Source organism: Xyrauchen texanus, chromosome 20 (genome assembly GCF_025860055.1).
Source record: "Xyrauchen texanus isolate HMW12.3.18 chromosome 20, RBS_HiC_50CHRs, whole genome shotgun sequence".
In the NCBI taxonomy this organism is placed as follows: Eukaryota; Metazoa; Chordata; class Actinopteri; order Cypriniformes; family Catostomidae; genus Xyrauchen; species Xyrauchen texanus.
The window spans coordinates 18,899,702-18,916,384 of NC_068295.1; the positions used below are offsets into that span (position 1 = coordinate 18,899,702).

General features: G+C 39.2%; 2 protein-coding genes across 5 annotated transcripts in view; one reads left to right on the forward strand and one right to left on the reverse strand.

Moving 5' to 3' along the window:
* Positions 1-13,198, forward strand: part of LOC127660610 (stromal membrane-associated protein 1-like) — a 148,788-nt gene extending 135,590 nt beyond the window's left edge. For all 4 annotated transcript variants that reach the window (XM_052150933.1, XM_052150934.1, XM_052150935.1 and 1 more), the window contains 3 exons: positions 5,259-5,484; positions 8,571-8,887; positions 12,820-13,198. In XM_052150933.1, coding sequence (XP_052006893.1) covers positions 5,259-5,484; positions 8,571-8,887; positions 12,820-12,954 — 678 coding nt within the window. In that variant the 3' untranslated portion in view covers positions 12,955-13,198. The remainder of the gene's footprint in view (positions 1-5,258; positions 5,485-8,570; positions 8,888-12,819) is intronic.
* A 7-nt stretch (positions 13,199-13,205) lies between these two features.
* LOC127660617 (galactosylgalactosylxylosylprotein 3-beta-glucuronosyltransferase 2-like) overlaps positions 13,206-16,683 on the reverse strand; it is a 31,962-nt gene continuing 28,484 nt past the window's right edge. Inside the window, exon 4 of the mRNA XM_052150959.1 lies at positions 13,206-14,695. Within this exon, the coding sequence (XP_052006919.1) occupies positions 14,609-14,695 (87 nt within the window). The 3' untranslated portion in view covers positions 13,206-14,608. The remainder of the gene's footprint in view (positions 14,696-16,683) is intronic.

Consider the following 16,683-nt stretch of genomic DNA (forward strand, 5'->3'; position numbering starts at 1 on the left):
AAGACTGTTGTGTGTGAAAATCCCAGGAGATCACCAGTTACAGAAATACTTAAACCAGCCCATCTGATCACTGAGATCAAGTTTTTTCCCATTCTGATGGTTGGTGTGAACATTAACTGAAGCTCCAGACCCATACTTGAATTTGAATATTTCTGTAACTGCTGATCTCCTGGGATTTTAACAGAAAACAATCTCTAGAATTTACTCTGAATGGTGCCAAAACAAAAAAACATCCAGTGAGCAGCAGTTCTTCAACCTCAACATGCTGTGAATTAACTAAACTTATTCGCTAATATACCACATTTACCAGCCAGTGTCTAATCACAGACATTTTTAGACAATCGCATTGTGCAAAATTTGTGCTGCATCCAAAATCGCTAACTTCTTCACTCATTCACTATTTCCTATATAGTGGATCTCAGTGAGTGCACTATATCAGGCAAGGAGTTGCTGATGCTGACACATACACAGAGCATCGGAGAGAGAGCTGCTGGAGTATTTGCAGAAACAATTTTGTCATATGTACAATGTTAGAATACTTATTATTCTTATAAAATTATATTTATCATTCTTCATTCTATTTGTCATGTTTAATAATATATTTTCATAATGATTAAAATAATAATACTGCTAAAAACTGCCAACAAGAATAGAAACATTTGAACAAACGTACATTATTGTATTTATTTATAATTTTTTAGCATCCTGACATGTCCCATCCAAACTAAGCAGCATTTCTGACTGAAGAGAGAGATGACGTGTGCCCTCATGGGATTGTAATGCAGTACTAAAGTTATTTAAAACAACATCCATTGATTATCAGATGAATAACAGAATATTTGAATAAATTCCACTCTGCACAGTCTTCTGAGTTAACAATAGTATCACCTCAGTGAATTAGTAAAGAAAAATGTGTTCTTTGTGATTTTTACCGTGGCATGATTGTTGGTGCCAGATGGGCAGGTTTGAGTATTTCTGTAACTGCTGATCTCCTGGGATTTCCACGCACAACAGTCTCTACAATTTACTTAGAATAGTGTAAAAACACAAAACAGCCAGAGAGCAGCTGTTCTGCTGACAGAAATGCCTTATTGATGAGAGAGGTCAATGGAGAATGGCCAGACTGGTTTAAGCTGACAGAAAGGCTACGATAACTTAGAAAACCACTCTGTACAATTGTAGTGAGCAGAATAGCATCTCAGAATGTACAACATGTTGAACCTTGATGCAGATGGGTTACAACAGCAGAAACCATGATGGACACTTTATTAGGACCATAGTGTTCCTAATGAAGTGCTTAGTGAGTGTGTTTTCATTTGTATAAGTACATTTAAATGATTTTGGATCGCTATATTTTATTCCTAGTATTTGCATTACAGTTTACCTCATTACTTTATATTCTGTACATGTGGTCCGTCTCCTCCCTTATAATGTCTTTGCTGTAGCACATATTTATGTGTGTGTTTGTGTGTTAGCGTCAGCCCTCACAGTTTAATCAGCCGAGGGGGTTGTGTATCAGATCTGTGAGGCAGGGTTTAACTTATCACGCTGCAGTGCTGTTCACCTGTGTTCTGCTCCGTTCAGTTCTTATCAGATGCACCGGCTGTCGCTGTAGCAGCTGAAGGTGTTAACTCCCGCATACCTAAACACAACACTGCAAATCGCTGACCCATCTAAATGGGACGAAAACAGCTGCATCTGTCCCTGCCAATCTTTACCCCTTTACCTCTTTACCCCTCAGCCTTGCCTTTTTGCCTTTGATTACTGGTGAGCATTTCAGTACCCTGAGCTACAGGACACTGATGGATAGACAACAGGAGAGTGGAGATGTAACACAGTGCTTAGAAGATCTCTGAAGCTCACTCTCTTTTTTAATGAGTTAAATTTATGAGCTTATGTGAGGCATGTACTTCAGCAGCAAAACTTCAGAGAATGGCTTGTTCAATATCTGCCATCTGTCCAAGCATGTTTGCCACATAATGATACTAGGGGGGATGATTTTTGTGGGGAAAATCGATTAATACATGTACCTATTTGTTTTCACTCGATTTACATCCAAATGATATGGCACATTCTCCCACTGTGCTAATTCTTTCTCTCTCTCTCTCTCTCTCTCTCTCTCTCTCTATCAGAGGGTGAAATGTGTTATAATTGGCTCTAGTAATTGTACTTTGAATGGCTAATACAGGGTTTCCACGGTCATGGAAAACCTGTAAATATTAGGGAATTTTCAAAGTTGGGTTTTGCAGACCAGGAAAAGTCATGGAACATTTCTATGATGTATATTTCTTGTTTTGCTCTGCTCTGAAATATGTAATTGGCTAAATATAGCTCATGAGTAGAGTGAAACTTGCTCACAAGCCATATTGATGTCCATTTCATGAGCAAATGTTTCTTTTTAGCCAGTTATTTTCAATGAATCAGTTGGACCAGTTCACAAGTCAGTCTGATACTTTAGTTGATCATTCTGAATTTGGATGATTTTCCTAATTATTCACAAATATCTGGAAACAATCCATAGCAAGCCATAGTGATTTGTAGTAGTCTGATTTTGCCCAACTATTTTTTTTGTCAGTTAAAACGGTCTCACTGATTAATTTACGAATCAATCTGAATTTTAATGACTTTTGAAAATCCTTATAAAGTATTCACAAGCAACTGGAAATGTCACGGAAACGTCATGGAAATTCATTGACAGAAATTTTGAAAATTATGCAACATAGTCCTGGTTTAAATATCAATTTGTATTGCGCTATTCACAACACATTGTTTCAAAGCAGCTTTACAGGAAATAATGCATTAACAAAAACAAAAATTAAACTGTAATAAATGTTCTGTTGCAAACATAGCATTCCTCTGACCTACCCATTACAGTGTAATGCCCCTTTCCTTAATAACGAATGGAATGGCGACACCGCCAAATCTCATCTCATCTAGGGCTCCAGCTGCACAGTATGTGAACTTAGCTCATTATAGAGCCATGTGCCGTCACAGTCAGCATGCTGATGGTGACTTCACCATCAGCATGCTGAGCTTCCTGGAGTTATGAAATATGATTCAGGCATAGAACTTTCCCTCAGATTCAAATTGACAGGCATTCTTGTCGGAGGGTAGCTATGGCATCAGCGGCTTTCTGACTGCTAGTCTGCCATCATAGCACTTTAATTGAGTGAATGGATGCAGGTGCTTTGACTGAACACAAACTGCCTCTTACTGATTGTTTCCCCCATCTTCTGCAATTTAGGTGTGAGTGTGTGTGCTGTAACTGTGAGTAAACTGTGAATTGTGTTTCCTCTTTCTGAGATATTCATTCATCACAGCTGTAGTCTAATTAATGTCATTTCTCTGCTTCAAGATGATGAAGCCTTTCTGTCATCTCTGTGTGTTTATATGTGTCTGAGTGTGCATTTGTGTGAGCCTTCCCTTCGACTTGGAATAGATATTTGTATCCAACTTAATTTTTTGGTTATTTGTCCCTTAATTCTCCCCTTGGTACTGTACCATGGCTCTGACACAGTAATGATATTTGATGTTTTTGCATGTACCATGGTACCGAATTCAGTCATTCAATGGCATTTTACATGGTGCTCCAATGTACTTCAAAGAATATTGCCATGGTGCCAAATAGAACAAAACAAAAGCCTAGTTTCCATCCACTTTTTACACTATTTTGTTATCGACAAAGTCGATACGGCCCTTAAGCCGTTTCCATACAGAAATGTGTGTTTATTGCTAATTCGTCTCCCAGATGTCCCTAATTTTTTTCCTCAAGTTTTGGTCAAATGGGGAAAGTATTGAGACAAGTCATTAAAATTAGCCAGCTTACTGTCATTATAATTTCACAAATAAATGCAATCAGAAGAGGAGGAATTGCAATCCAAAGGGAGCAGTTGCCCTTCTAATAGGACTGTAATATTAGCAGGTTGCCACTGGTTCCTACACGAATCATCATGGCCCTGTTCAAGCTGGCAACCTGCCCCAAGTATTGGGGGAAACCATCAGTCTTAGTATAAGGACCATTCATCGATGTGTATATGCGGTGTGCACAGCGATTAAAGAAAAATTGATATTCCTGATATTCAATAGGCTATTTTAAGCAATCATCTAATCTAAAGCATCACCATCACAACAACATTATGTCCCAGATATTTGTCCAGCAACTATTAATGACCAACTGAACCTTGATTGTCATCTAAAATTAATTTAAATTTTTGTATTGTGGGCTAATTCCGTGACTGCCATCTATTATTTTGAATTATGTGGAAAAGCAAATTTAATAAATAAACACATGGCTACCGCGATCAAATTAATCACAAAGAGTGGCCATTAATTTGTTCTCTGTGCACTTGTCGATGTGCATGATACAAGATATTTGTGTTGGCACTCCTGGAAGCGTCATGTTTGCAGCATTGGATCTGTGCAGGTATGCTGTTAAGATCAATACATAATCATGTAGAATAAATTGGCTTTCAAGGATGTGTATACCTTGTCATCATGATTTTCACAGGCTAACGTTTGGTGTAAACTCTGTCATGTGACACTACATTTTACATTTACATTTATGCATTTGGCAGACGCTTTTATCCAAAGCGACTTACAGTGCAATTATTACAGGGACAATCCCCCCGGAGCAACCTGGAGTTAAGTGCCTTGCTCAAGGACACAATGGTGGTGGCCATGGGGTTAGAACCTGTGACCTTCTGATTACCAGCCCTGTGCTTTAGCCACTACGCCACCACCACTACACCACCACCATTTTTGCATTAATAAGTGTTTCCAAACCTGTTTTTCACGACATTTGAAGTATCGACATAGAGTTTATTCACTAGAGTTAAACAGAATAAAATATGTCAACACTTCAAATGTCGTGAAAAACTATAATTTGCATTTCCGTCAGCTTTATTTTTATGTGCTAATAATTTTTTCGAGAAAAATCCTTGGATGGAAACATAGATAATGTTTGATCGAACCAAGGTTCTACTTATGGCTATCTGCAAATTATGCTGGAGGAGATCATATGTTAAATAATTCACCTTTAAGGATTGTATTTGTTAATTTAGCACAGATTTTCCACAATTTATGTAGAATGGACCGTCTATTGAGAAGCCTAATTTGTCTCTTTATTTGAAGCCTCACAGGTGTGTCAATGCTAATGAGTTTATTTAAATGTAAGGGAACGACTGATTAACCATGGCATTTGTATATTATCATGTGCTGACAGAGGTGGTTTCAAGTTAATGCTCTCCTATGCTCTGCAGGCCAGTTCCAGTAAAGCAGCTGGGAGTGTTCAGGCCAGCTCTGCTGCAGGGGCCTTAGCAGTTACTGTAGGCACAGGAAGTGCTGCTCCGGCACAGGGAGATCTGGACCTGTTCAGTGAAAACAGTGGGAGCAGCAAAGCAGAGGAGTCAGCCAAGAAACCTCTCTCCAAGGACACCATTCTCTCCCTCTACGGCTCCAGCACTGTCCCACAACAGCCTCCACAAGGTACACTCATTCTCTTGAATCCCTTCCTATAGGCCCTTTCTCACCTATAGTCCTGGTGCATTTCCTTTAGTAACTTTCTAGATGAGAACTCGTACGAGGAATAGAACACCCGAGGAGACTTTTCCCCTATTGCATTCGCATTCACATAGTTACCACTGTAGTGACTTCATCTAGTATCGACCATTTTTCTTCTGGCAAGATTGGAAGATGCGATTCAATAGCAACAATTGTTGCATTGTTACACTTTTGTTAGGGCTGTTGTTACACAAGCTTTGGCTGCATCCGAAACCGTAGGCAGCTGCCTAATCAGTTAATGGTTTAAACAACAGCATTTTTGGATGAATGGAACTCTAAAGCAATCTGGTATCTGAACAGTTTAAAAAGCGCCTTATTTCATCCTACCTCCTTATACAGTTTCCTGAAGGCAGCATTTTCCGGTTTTCAGATCCAGTCTGTGTCTTCAGGTTACAGTTTAAACTTTGTGCGAGAACGGAGCATGCTGCAGCCGTAGTGACAGTTGAGACGAGCGGTCAGATTACCATGCAGCACAAGTTGAATTTAGTGCACAACATGTTGAAAGCAGTATAAACTATTTATCAACACAATCTTTCACAGTAAAGGCTTTTTATGACTCAACATAAATTACTGTACTGAAATACTCACTCATTGACTTAAAAAAATACATCTTGATGCAAGTTACCTCACAGTTACAGGTGCGCAATGCTTCCCTCATGTAAACTAGATATCATGATGCTTTATTGTATAATAGAGTTAAATTAGGTTTTTGACCAATCATAGGCTGCAGCACCTCCCACTGTCTCCCACAGTCCCTATACCCCCCCAAAGTACCTACTCCAGAGTAGGAGCTAAAAATTCCCCCAAAACGGCTCAGAAGAACTATAGATCCTTTGGTGCGAAAGTGACGAAAAGTACTTGTCCCGGGGGAAATACCTAAAACAGGCTTTAGTTCTGCCAGTGGGAAAGGGTCTTATGTTCCTCTAAGACTGTGCATTCTGAGTGAGAATGCAGCACTATCAATTACAAGAAGGAATCAGGGACTTATGCAGTGCAATATTATGTTGATACAGTACTATAAAAAAGTTTTAGGCAGTTGTGAAAAATGTTGTATAGTTAGAATGTTTTAAAAACTTCCCACAGTTCTATGTATTTAGGCTGTCTCAACTGCTTCTGTCTCCATGTAATCCCAGACTGACTCAATAGCCGCTTTTCCACTATCGGGTCACTGCGAGCCAGGGCTATCAACTGGCCAGCCAGGGCCAATAGCCTTGGACCTTGAACCGCAAGTCCAAAATCGATCTGCATTCCCACCATCGGGCCAATAGCCCCACAGCGTTGCCCTAAAACCCACCCTTAATGCATCACACGCCCGCCCATTTCACAAGCAAGAGGGAAGCTCAAGCTGAGGTATCGTGTTTTTATTTATCTAGAATATCGAGTTTATATTGTATGTAAACAAATAGCAGCTAGCAATATAAGTTAGCATTGGCAACTCACCAACTGTAACTGCCATGGTGTCCCAAGTGGTTTCACCACTAACAGCGGGACGATGTCCCAGCACATCGTCCAGGATCTCGAACCATGATCTTTGGGCACCGCTTTGTCCATTCTGCATTTTTTTAAAGTATAATTTTATACTTTTGACCTGTACCGTTGTGCGCTGGATAAACAACCGGCAAGTTTGTCGATCTTGGTGCTGAAACCTCTGACCTGACTCACAGAAAATACGCCTTTGACATTGACCCAGCTTCAGTACCCAATTGGCCTTGTTTGGCCCTAAAGTAATTGGCAGGCCGAGGAAGCCCCAAAGCGGCACGATGAAGCCTCTGAAGTGACCGTGGGAATGCAACTGGACCTGGCACGCACTAGCTCGCATTCTTTTGGCCCGATAGTGGAAATGCAGCTAATGATGTTGAGATCCGGCCTCTTGGGGGCCATACCATCTGTTGCAGGATGCAAAATAAATGTCTAGTAATCTTAAATTTATATTTTCTGTTGGCATACTAAAGCAGAAGTTGTAAAATAACCATCCTAACATAAATGTTTTTGTGAAACATTAAATCAAATATATCTTGTCAACACTAGTTTCTCATTTATCATCATTCAACTTTTATGCTTTGGTCAACAAGTGCTGAACTTCCTGCTTTACTTAATTTTAGAGCCATAAAAGTAGCATAGAGTCAAGCATGTCAGTCTCAACCAACAACAAAAAAAACAGCATTAGGGAATAGCATATCTTAATTCCACCGTGTTCATGTAAAAACCCTTGCAGCTTTGGATGATCTGTTTGGACGTCCTTAGAAATTATTAAAAGTTAGACCGTTATCTCATTCTGAGTTTTAGCTAAATAAAAATATTTGTCCTTAAGGATTTGTTTTTTCCAACAAAAAACTGTGTGTGTATGTATGTGTGTGTGTGTGTGTGTGTATATATATATATATATATAAGTGTGAAAAATGTAATTAACAGTATCAGTCTTTGGCATTAGAATGTCATTATAGTATTGTGAGGAAAAATTTTGCAATACTTTCAAACATTGATTTCCTCTCCCACCTCATAAATGATGGTATGTGTCCAAAGTCCATTTCTAATCGTGCTGTGGGATAGTGTCTGTGACTGAGAAAAAGCAAAAGCAATAGAGGTTCTTGAAGCCCTGCTTTAATGGGGGTATCAATAATTCATGCACTGCATGACTCAGTACTCTGATACTGCTGAACGTTGTTTAAAGCTGCCTTCTTCGCCTTCCCTGCTCTTCAAAGAGGACATTTCCCAAAACCTCAGATGCTCCAAATTAAGCCTCTGCCATATCTCCACCACCAAGTCACTTTCGAAAGCACTTTCATCCTGCACACCTCTCCTGTCTCAAAGATCCATTTTCTCCATGTTCAGGGTGATAAACTGCACACATTAGTGCAGATATTGATTATTCTCCTCTGTGTGTTATTCTTTGTGTCCGTGTCATCTCGCCTACTTCTATTTTGGTCTCTTTGAACATATTGGACAAGTTGTCATGTGTAAATGTGATCTTTGCTTATTTCTGTACCTTTGTGTGATTTTGGCTCCCACAGCTACTGCAATGTTCATGGGCCCATCCCAGATGCAGTTCCCAGCACAGCCACAGGGGAACTTCCAAGCCTTTCCTGGCATGGCAGGGGCCATACCACCCACTACCATGATGGGAGCCGTCATGGGCCAAGGTGGAGCAATGATGGGCCAGAATACAGGCATGATGGTTGGCATGACAATGCCTAATGGTTTCATGGGAAACACACAGCCAGGGGTGATGGGATTGGCCCCAGGCATGATGGGACCTCAGGGTATAGTGCCCCCTCAAAACATGTATGCCATGCAACCAGGTCAGCAAGGCCAGTGGAATATGGCACAGGTACGTTAGCTGGCTTTGTAGACTGTTATTTTTGTAAATGCTACACATATAAAGTTCCTACTACTTGACATATCACTGAAATCGGTTTCTTGAGGCCAGTGTATTTCAGTGGCCAAGTCTGTTGGAAGTTAGCAAAAAGCACAGATCCTTTAAGCAAGGTTCATTATGAGTGCCTGAATATATTATGCTGCAGCGATAACAACTTAAGTTCCACAGATGAATTGGGAGTAAGGATGTTGTACCGTTGAGCAAGCTCTTTGAATGCAGATATCTGACCAACTAAACTAACCAACCATTTTGAGATTGTAACATTGGCTGAGCTGGACATGTATGGCCTAAGTAAGTCTATTATCATTGCAAGAAAGAATCTGCAATGTACATAAATTCTGGTAACTTCAGTAGCCCATTGTAGAGGGTGCATTAAAGAGGCTCTATTGCAGATGCTTGCTAACAAATTAGGAGTGTAATCTTATCAATAGATAAGCATGGTGGAAAGCAGGGTGTAAAAATGGAGCTAAAAAAATCAGAATTTCTTATTATTAATGAATCTGTCATCTACAGGAGGTAAGGCAAGAGCCCCAGGTAAGGTTCATAATGTTCCTCTAGGGTGTATTTTTAACCGACCCTCTCTGCAATAGAATCAATCATGAGTCATCGATATAAAAAGTAGACGTTCATCATCAGTGCGGCACACTGACTTTAGTGGATCAGCATTGGCTTTTTATGGAAAGAACATCTATATATGAAGCTATTATCATTCATCATATCAGACTTTGCTGCATCACCATTTCCCACAAAGCATTTTCCAGACTACCGCCCATGCTCTCACTGAGATGGGTCTGATGATCAGCACCAAGACAGGCTTTTATTTAGGTCAGATTTTTCAAAAAACATTTCAAGGTAGAAAGTGGGTTTATAGTGAAATTTCGCTTTTTTGTGTCTAGGTGTAGCAATCAGCAGGGATCTGGCAATACAATATTATTGCAATTTCTGGGTCACAATGACATATCATGATTGTTTAGTGTATTGCCAATCAAAACTGTGATATTTTGCGATCCTTAACTCATTTCTCATTCATCTTCATTGGACTTTGGCGCTTTGCTCAAAAAACCTTGATTCCAGTATGTTTATCATTACAGGAAAACTCTTGAAGTCTAACTCTACGAAGGAGCTGTACAGACATCATTACATGGAACAAGTTATATTCGTAGCTCATTTGCATTTTGACCGAATAGAAATAGAGTTTATTGACCTAATGGCGTACTATGATACGTCCCCTCAAACACTTGCTCTAAGTGATGCTCAATCTCTTTTTCTCAGAAATGTAAATATGAAAAATTTTACTAATATCAATTCTTGGCATTACAATATCGATACAGTACTGAGGTCAAATATTGCATTACTTTGAAATATTGCTTCCACACCTAATTTTCTGAATGGGGCGCATAAAAATTGAGGGCTCAGTGACAACAACCTCTCAACTTCTGTCATCTCCTGCCATGACACCCCCCTCCATACCATATAAGGCGGAGGGCAGAGGGAGTCTGAGATCAGCTTTCAGGAGGTTAATTACACATCATAAATCAATACTGCATGCCATACATTCACACTGCCTTAATTAAAATCCCTCCCACCAATGCAAGTGTGTGTGTGCTTCCTGAGTTATATGCCATCCACACCACATTTGTATTTTGAGAGACTAGCTGGGAAAATAAATGCTTTCACTTAATAGTTTTCTGGAGTGAGGGTAATTTTTGCCACACATTTCCTGGGTGGAGCCTTTTCTGAGATGGAGCTGCCTTCATTGTCTTTGTTACCCACACAAAGTGCAACTGAGTGTTATTATCATTAATGAAAACAAATTTAAAACATTTTGGTTAACTGAAAAAAATTAACATAATTGGAAAAACTAAACCAAAATATATTTTCATAACTCCGAAAAGAAAAATGACTGTAATTGAATTTGAGGTGTAGTTTTTATACAGTATTTTAAATAAAATCTTTAAAACCTGATTTTATTTGACATAAAAATGACATATTAAAATAACTTAAAAATGTCAATAAATATTTGTTTAATAAACGATTGAAAATAAAATGGAAATTAAAACTATAGCTAAACCCTAGTGTGACTCCATCATTTCTGAGGTTGTCTGAAGAGAACACGTGTGCAGGGAGTAGAAGAATCATTAAGAGTTTGATATTCACTCCCTGAATAGCTGAGCACTTGGAATATTTACAAATACAAATTGGTACACTCTCAAGGCACACACATTTTCTCTGTGTGTGGGCACAATTGTGTGAGGAGAAAGTGGGTGTAATTACGAGACATGCTGTGCATGTGAGCACAAAATGAAGTAAAGGTGCACAGTGGATCATCCAGAGGACTATTTTGGAGAGAATTTTTCACATTTTCTCTGACTCTTTCTGTACACTCTTAGTCACTTCAGTTCAACTTATCCAGTCATACAAATGGCCTAAAGCAGTTTAGTCACCTTGAGAAACATCAGAGCTCTCCAGAAGTTCACAGTGATGTATATCCTCCCTCAGTGCCTCAGGAACGGGTTTTATAGCTCTTTGAAACAGAGCAAGAGGAGGAAGACAACGAAACATCCTGTACAGTATGCCAATGCAATTACTGGTTTTCATTGGTTGTAATTTGTATTTGAAGATGTTATGGGAGAAGGCAAGTGAGCTCCTCTGTGTCAGACCCCATTTTATATCCTTTTCGTAGCATTTCATTTTTTTTTTTTCCTGAAGTACATTTAGAATGTTAGTCTAGTCTTAATTTAGGTGTTCTTGACCATTTTCCAGTCTTTTTACTTTAGATAATAGGCTGTTTTTTCTGCTGTACCTTTACGTCTTATATGGTATATCTAAATTACTGTTCATATGTAAACATGGGCGGTCATATGTTTGTGCACTTACAATTGTGATAAAACCATGATAATTCCTAAATGACCCAGTGCAGCTTAATTGTATAGATATAAATGGTCTGCATTATAAACATTAGCATATGTCAGAATAGATTAAACCCATTTATTAAAAACAAAAAACAAAAAAAATCCAGTTTTCTATCATATTTCCCCTCTTACAGCTGGATAAAATTGCACAGACTGCAAGTCCCAAAATTAAACTTCCTAATGAAAAATAAGAGACTTCTTAGGTGAAATAGAGATTAGAGATTTTTTCTCATCTTTTGTTGGCTGTAAGATGAAGAGGCAGCTGTATAAATCAGTCAGACCCTGCTGATGGGCCACCCCACCTCCAGCAGACCCCCAGGACCCACTCTTCTATGCTGTTCTGCTCTCAGTAAGAATAGTGGTGGGAGTCAAGGGGAAAGGGTGAAGCACAGAAACATCAAAAAGGATGGAGAGAGAGCTGATGCTGGTCTAAGAGTATAAAGAGGGTTTAGTGAGTTTAAAGAGCAGAGGACAGCTTGGTATCCTTAAAAAAATAAGGAAAAGAGAAAGTTGAAGGGAAAGGTCATCTGCACATGATCTCTTACTGTGTAAAAACATTTCACTTTCCATTACTGAAAACACACCACCAAAAGCAAAATGTGTTTCTCCTTTAGAGATAGTTCACCCATTATTTACTCACCCTCATGTTGTTTCAAACACATATTACTTACTTTATTCTGTGCAACTCAAAAATATTAGGCAGAATGTTCGCCTCAGTTACTATTCCCTTTCAATTCAATGAAAGTGAATGGTGACTCAGTGGTTGACTCTAACATTCTGCCTTAACATTTGTATTCCATGGAACAAATGAAGTAAAATAGGTTTGGAACAACAGAAAGTTGAGTATATGATGACAGAATATTTATATTTGGGTCAAATATCCCTGTAAAACTATCCATTTAATGCAATACAGTTCTTATATCTATAGATGTTTTACACTTTCCTCTTTTGCTCTCATCTTGTTGTTTTCAGATTAACCAACAGATGTCTGGAATGAACCTGAACGGTTCTGGTGCTCCAATGGCATTCGGGCCACCTGGTGCCCCCATGGGTGGCTGGGTGGCACCGCCCTCTGGTCAAACCCTCAGCACCCAGCTCTGGAAGTAAATGAAAGAGGGAAGGTGGAGGACAAGGGGCACAGCATCCTTCCATCTCCCCTCCACCAACACCCACGTCCAGAGTTTTATTCATGTATTTTTTTCCCCCTTCTCTTTCCTACCATTACTATGGAGAGCATCGACTCAATTTGTCCTCCGTGTATTGATCAAGTGAGCAAGAGTATGGAGTTTAAGAGACTGGCAGCTTTGTCCATCTTATTTGCAATTTTTTTTCTTATATATATAGTTTTTTTTGGGGGTCAAAACACATATCAGCAAAGAAAGCTGCTGGACCAATTATACAGGCTTCTAATATATCTTTACCAAATCAATAGTAAATAATAGTATTTAAATGACAGAGGTATGGCTATCATATTTGTGACTTTCCCCAATCCCTCTCCTTACTTCTGTGTATAGAGGCCCTATATCCTGGAACCCTGTAGCAGATATTGTATAGACCCATGTAATGTATGTAATCATGAGATGTCGTCACCTCTCTCCAGCCTCTCATCCCACCACATCCGTGTAGCTCCATGACAAGCTCCATCTTTACTGTGATGTTTTAATGTGTGCGCTACAGAGAAGAACAGACAAATAAACCTGGACGACTGTACAGCTGCGACTGTTACGGCTTGAGGAGGAGAGGGGTAAATGGAGGGGGGGAAGGGGGGTTTAGAGGCAGGAATAATGTGAGTGAAACATTATACAGAGTTTTTTTGGAGAGTAAGGATTGAACAAAAGTGTGCAGTCCAACATGTCAGTCCCGCTGCTGTAGCAGAATTTCTGTCCTCTCAGATAGGGTCTCTCTGCTGTGCAATAATATAAACATCCCCACCTCGTCATCCAGGTTTATTTCTATAATGTGTTTACATTTTCTGTTGCCTAGTACAGAGAAAGAAATATGTTATTTCCGTGCATTAAACAGTGAATAGCCATGAACTATTGTGTGAGCATTTTGTCTAAAGACGCATTTATTGTAAAGTTATCTCTTTTTTTTTTGCTTTTAAAGAGAGTCGTTTCGAATAAAGACATTTGTAATCCAAAGGTTCTGTCCTTGTAATAGTGTCTCCTGTGCACTGTGAAACAAACTGATTTTACTCTTTGCAGCTTCCACCAGCTTAATCTCTATTTCCAGGGAATGTTCAATGCGCCTTAAAAGTCTTTCATCAACAATTTCTTATTCAGTATAGACTGTTTGTGTTCCATGGGCAGGATCTCCACCAACACCCATCAGTAGTTGAGACCTCTTTGTACATTACTCAAACATATTTTCCTCTGGTTCGCAGGCAGACATTGATCTGATTCCACAAATGGAGCAGTAACCATAGATGCATTAGGAATAGGATAGTTTTACATACAGTTGCCATTTGTAAACACCTTAACTATGGTTTCTCCACCACCACGTTACAGGTAATCCAGTGTGTTGCTACAAAGAAAAGCCCCAGCAGAGACAATGCAAAGTATTCTGGAACATGTTCCCTAGACAGCTTTGTCCGAATGCAAATCTAAAGCATTTGATTGCTTAAGGAACATGTCTTTTCTCCAGAGCATGTATCCAAAAGCTCAAAGGTGGCCATTATTTTTGCAAGTGCCAGTGACGGTGGTCCTTTGATCCATCCAGTGTAATATTGACAGGCGTGAAACTCCTAGGACAGTTTCATCCACTAGACCTCAATAAAAATGGAGTCCTGTTGGCGCTTTGGTTCATTGCCCAGGTTGACCTTTTCAGTGCGGGTGTGCCACACCAGAACCTGAAATAAAACAATTGAAAATTTGAGAGCCATGCAAAAGAATGCAAAAAAATTGTTATCAATTGTTTCTGAATTTGGGGACCAGAGGACAGGTGTATCAAAAACAACACATGCAAAGGTACAAGACAACTGGGAAATAAGGTCCATTTCAGTATGATCTCTCAGTGGAGATGTTTTAGTCTGATGATGCATGAAGGATGCTGGAATGGGATCTCTCATAGACTCCCTGGCCCGTTACACATATTAATTATATCAGGCTGAGCCAATGCAGCGAAAGAGTGTAATTAAATGGCCGCACCCAGGTGTGACGTGTCAGTTCCCAAACACATGGCACTGCAAATTGGCTTGTTTTGTATAACAAAGCTAATTTAGCAGAACCATTAGAGAAAAATAAGGTGCATTTTGAAGTGGCAACCCAGAAGTAACCCCTAGCATGTGGCAGTTGAGCTACAGGGCCTGGTAACAAGATGCATATTAATGTTAGACACTGAAATATAGAGTATAGAGGTGCTGCTAGATACTTTAATAAAGCGTATTGAGATGAAGGTAGATACTGTAATGGAGAGTATAGAGACGCTGGTAGATACTGTAACGGAGAGTGTAGAGGCTCTGGTAGACACTAATGGAGCCTATAGAGATGCTGGTAGTTACTGTAATAAAGTATAGAGATGCTGTAGATACTATAATAAAGTATAGAGATTCTGTTAGATACTGTAATAAGAGAGTATAGATAAAGCTTCTTGATATCTCCATGTGTAGATGTCTGATGTCATGCTTGGCTTGCTACTGATCCTGATGTTTTCTTGATAAATATTACAAGTGCCATGGCCCTGTGAGCTGCACAGAATAAGCTCCTGCACCACCAGACTTGTTCTCAGCACTGATCCACTGACAGTTTGAGTTTATTTTGTGTTAAAGTCATTTTTATAACATAATTTCAAAGCAGCTTTACAGAAAATGATGCTGTAACAGAAAATGAAGCTGTAATGTCTGCCATCAGTGTGCGGTTTGATGAAAATGTGTATAATGCTTATATATATATAAATGTACAGATTTTGCTGTTTCGGAAGGAAATTGGTACTTTAATTTACCAAAATGCCATTCAACTGATCACAAAGTATAGTTAGGACATTTCAGATGTTAAAAAAAAAAAAACACCATCACTATTTGAAAAAAGTCATTACTTTATTGAATCTAGACAGGCCCCATTTCCAGCAGCCATCACTCCAACAACTTATCCTTGAGTAATCATGCTAATTTGATACTATAAAAACACTTGCCATTATATCAAACACTGCTGAAAGCTGCTTGGTTTGTTAAATGAAGCTGAACATTGTTTTTGAGTTGCCACGGTATGCAATAGACTGGCATGTCTTAAGGTCAATATTAGCTCAAAAAATGACAATTAAGAAACCACTTTCTCTAGAAACCCATCAGTCAATCATTGTTTTGAGGAATGAAGGTTATACAATGCTTGAAATTGCCAAAAAACTGAAGATTTCATACAGAGGTGTACACTACTGTCTTCAAAGACAAAGTACAACTGGCTCTAACAAGAACAGAAAGAGATGGAGGAGAAGGCCCAGATACAACTAAACAAGACAATAAGTACATCAGAGTCTCTAGTTTGAGAAATAGATGCCTCACATGTCCTCAGCTGATAGCTTCATTGAATTCTACCTGCTCAACACCGGTTTCATGTACAACAGTAAAGACTCAGGGGTGCAGGCTTTATGGGAAGAATTGAAACAAAAAGCCACTTTTGAAACCGAAAAAGAAAAGGTTAGAGTGGGCAAAGAAACAGACATTGGACAACAGATAATTGGAAAAGAGTGTTATGGATCTTAACACCATTAAGCTTTTGTGGGAACAGCTAGACTGTAAAGTGCGTGAGAATTGCCCGACAAAACAGCTACATCTATGGCAAGTGCTACAGGAAGTGAGGGGTGAAATGTCATCAGAGTATATGGATAAACTGACCACTAGAA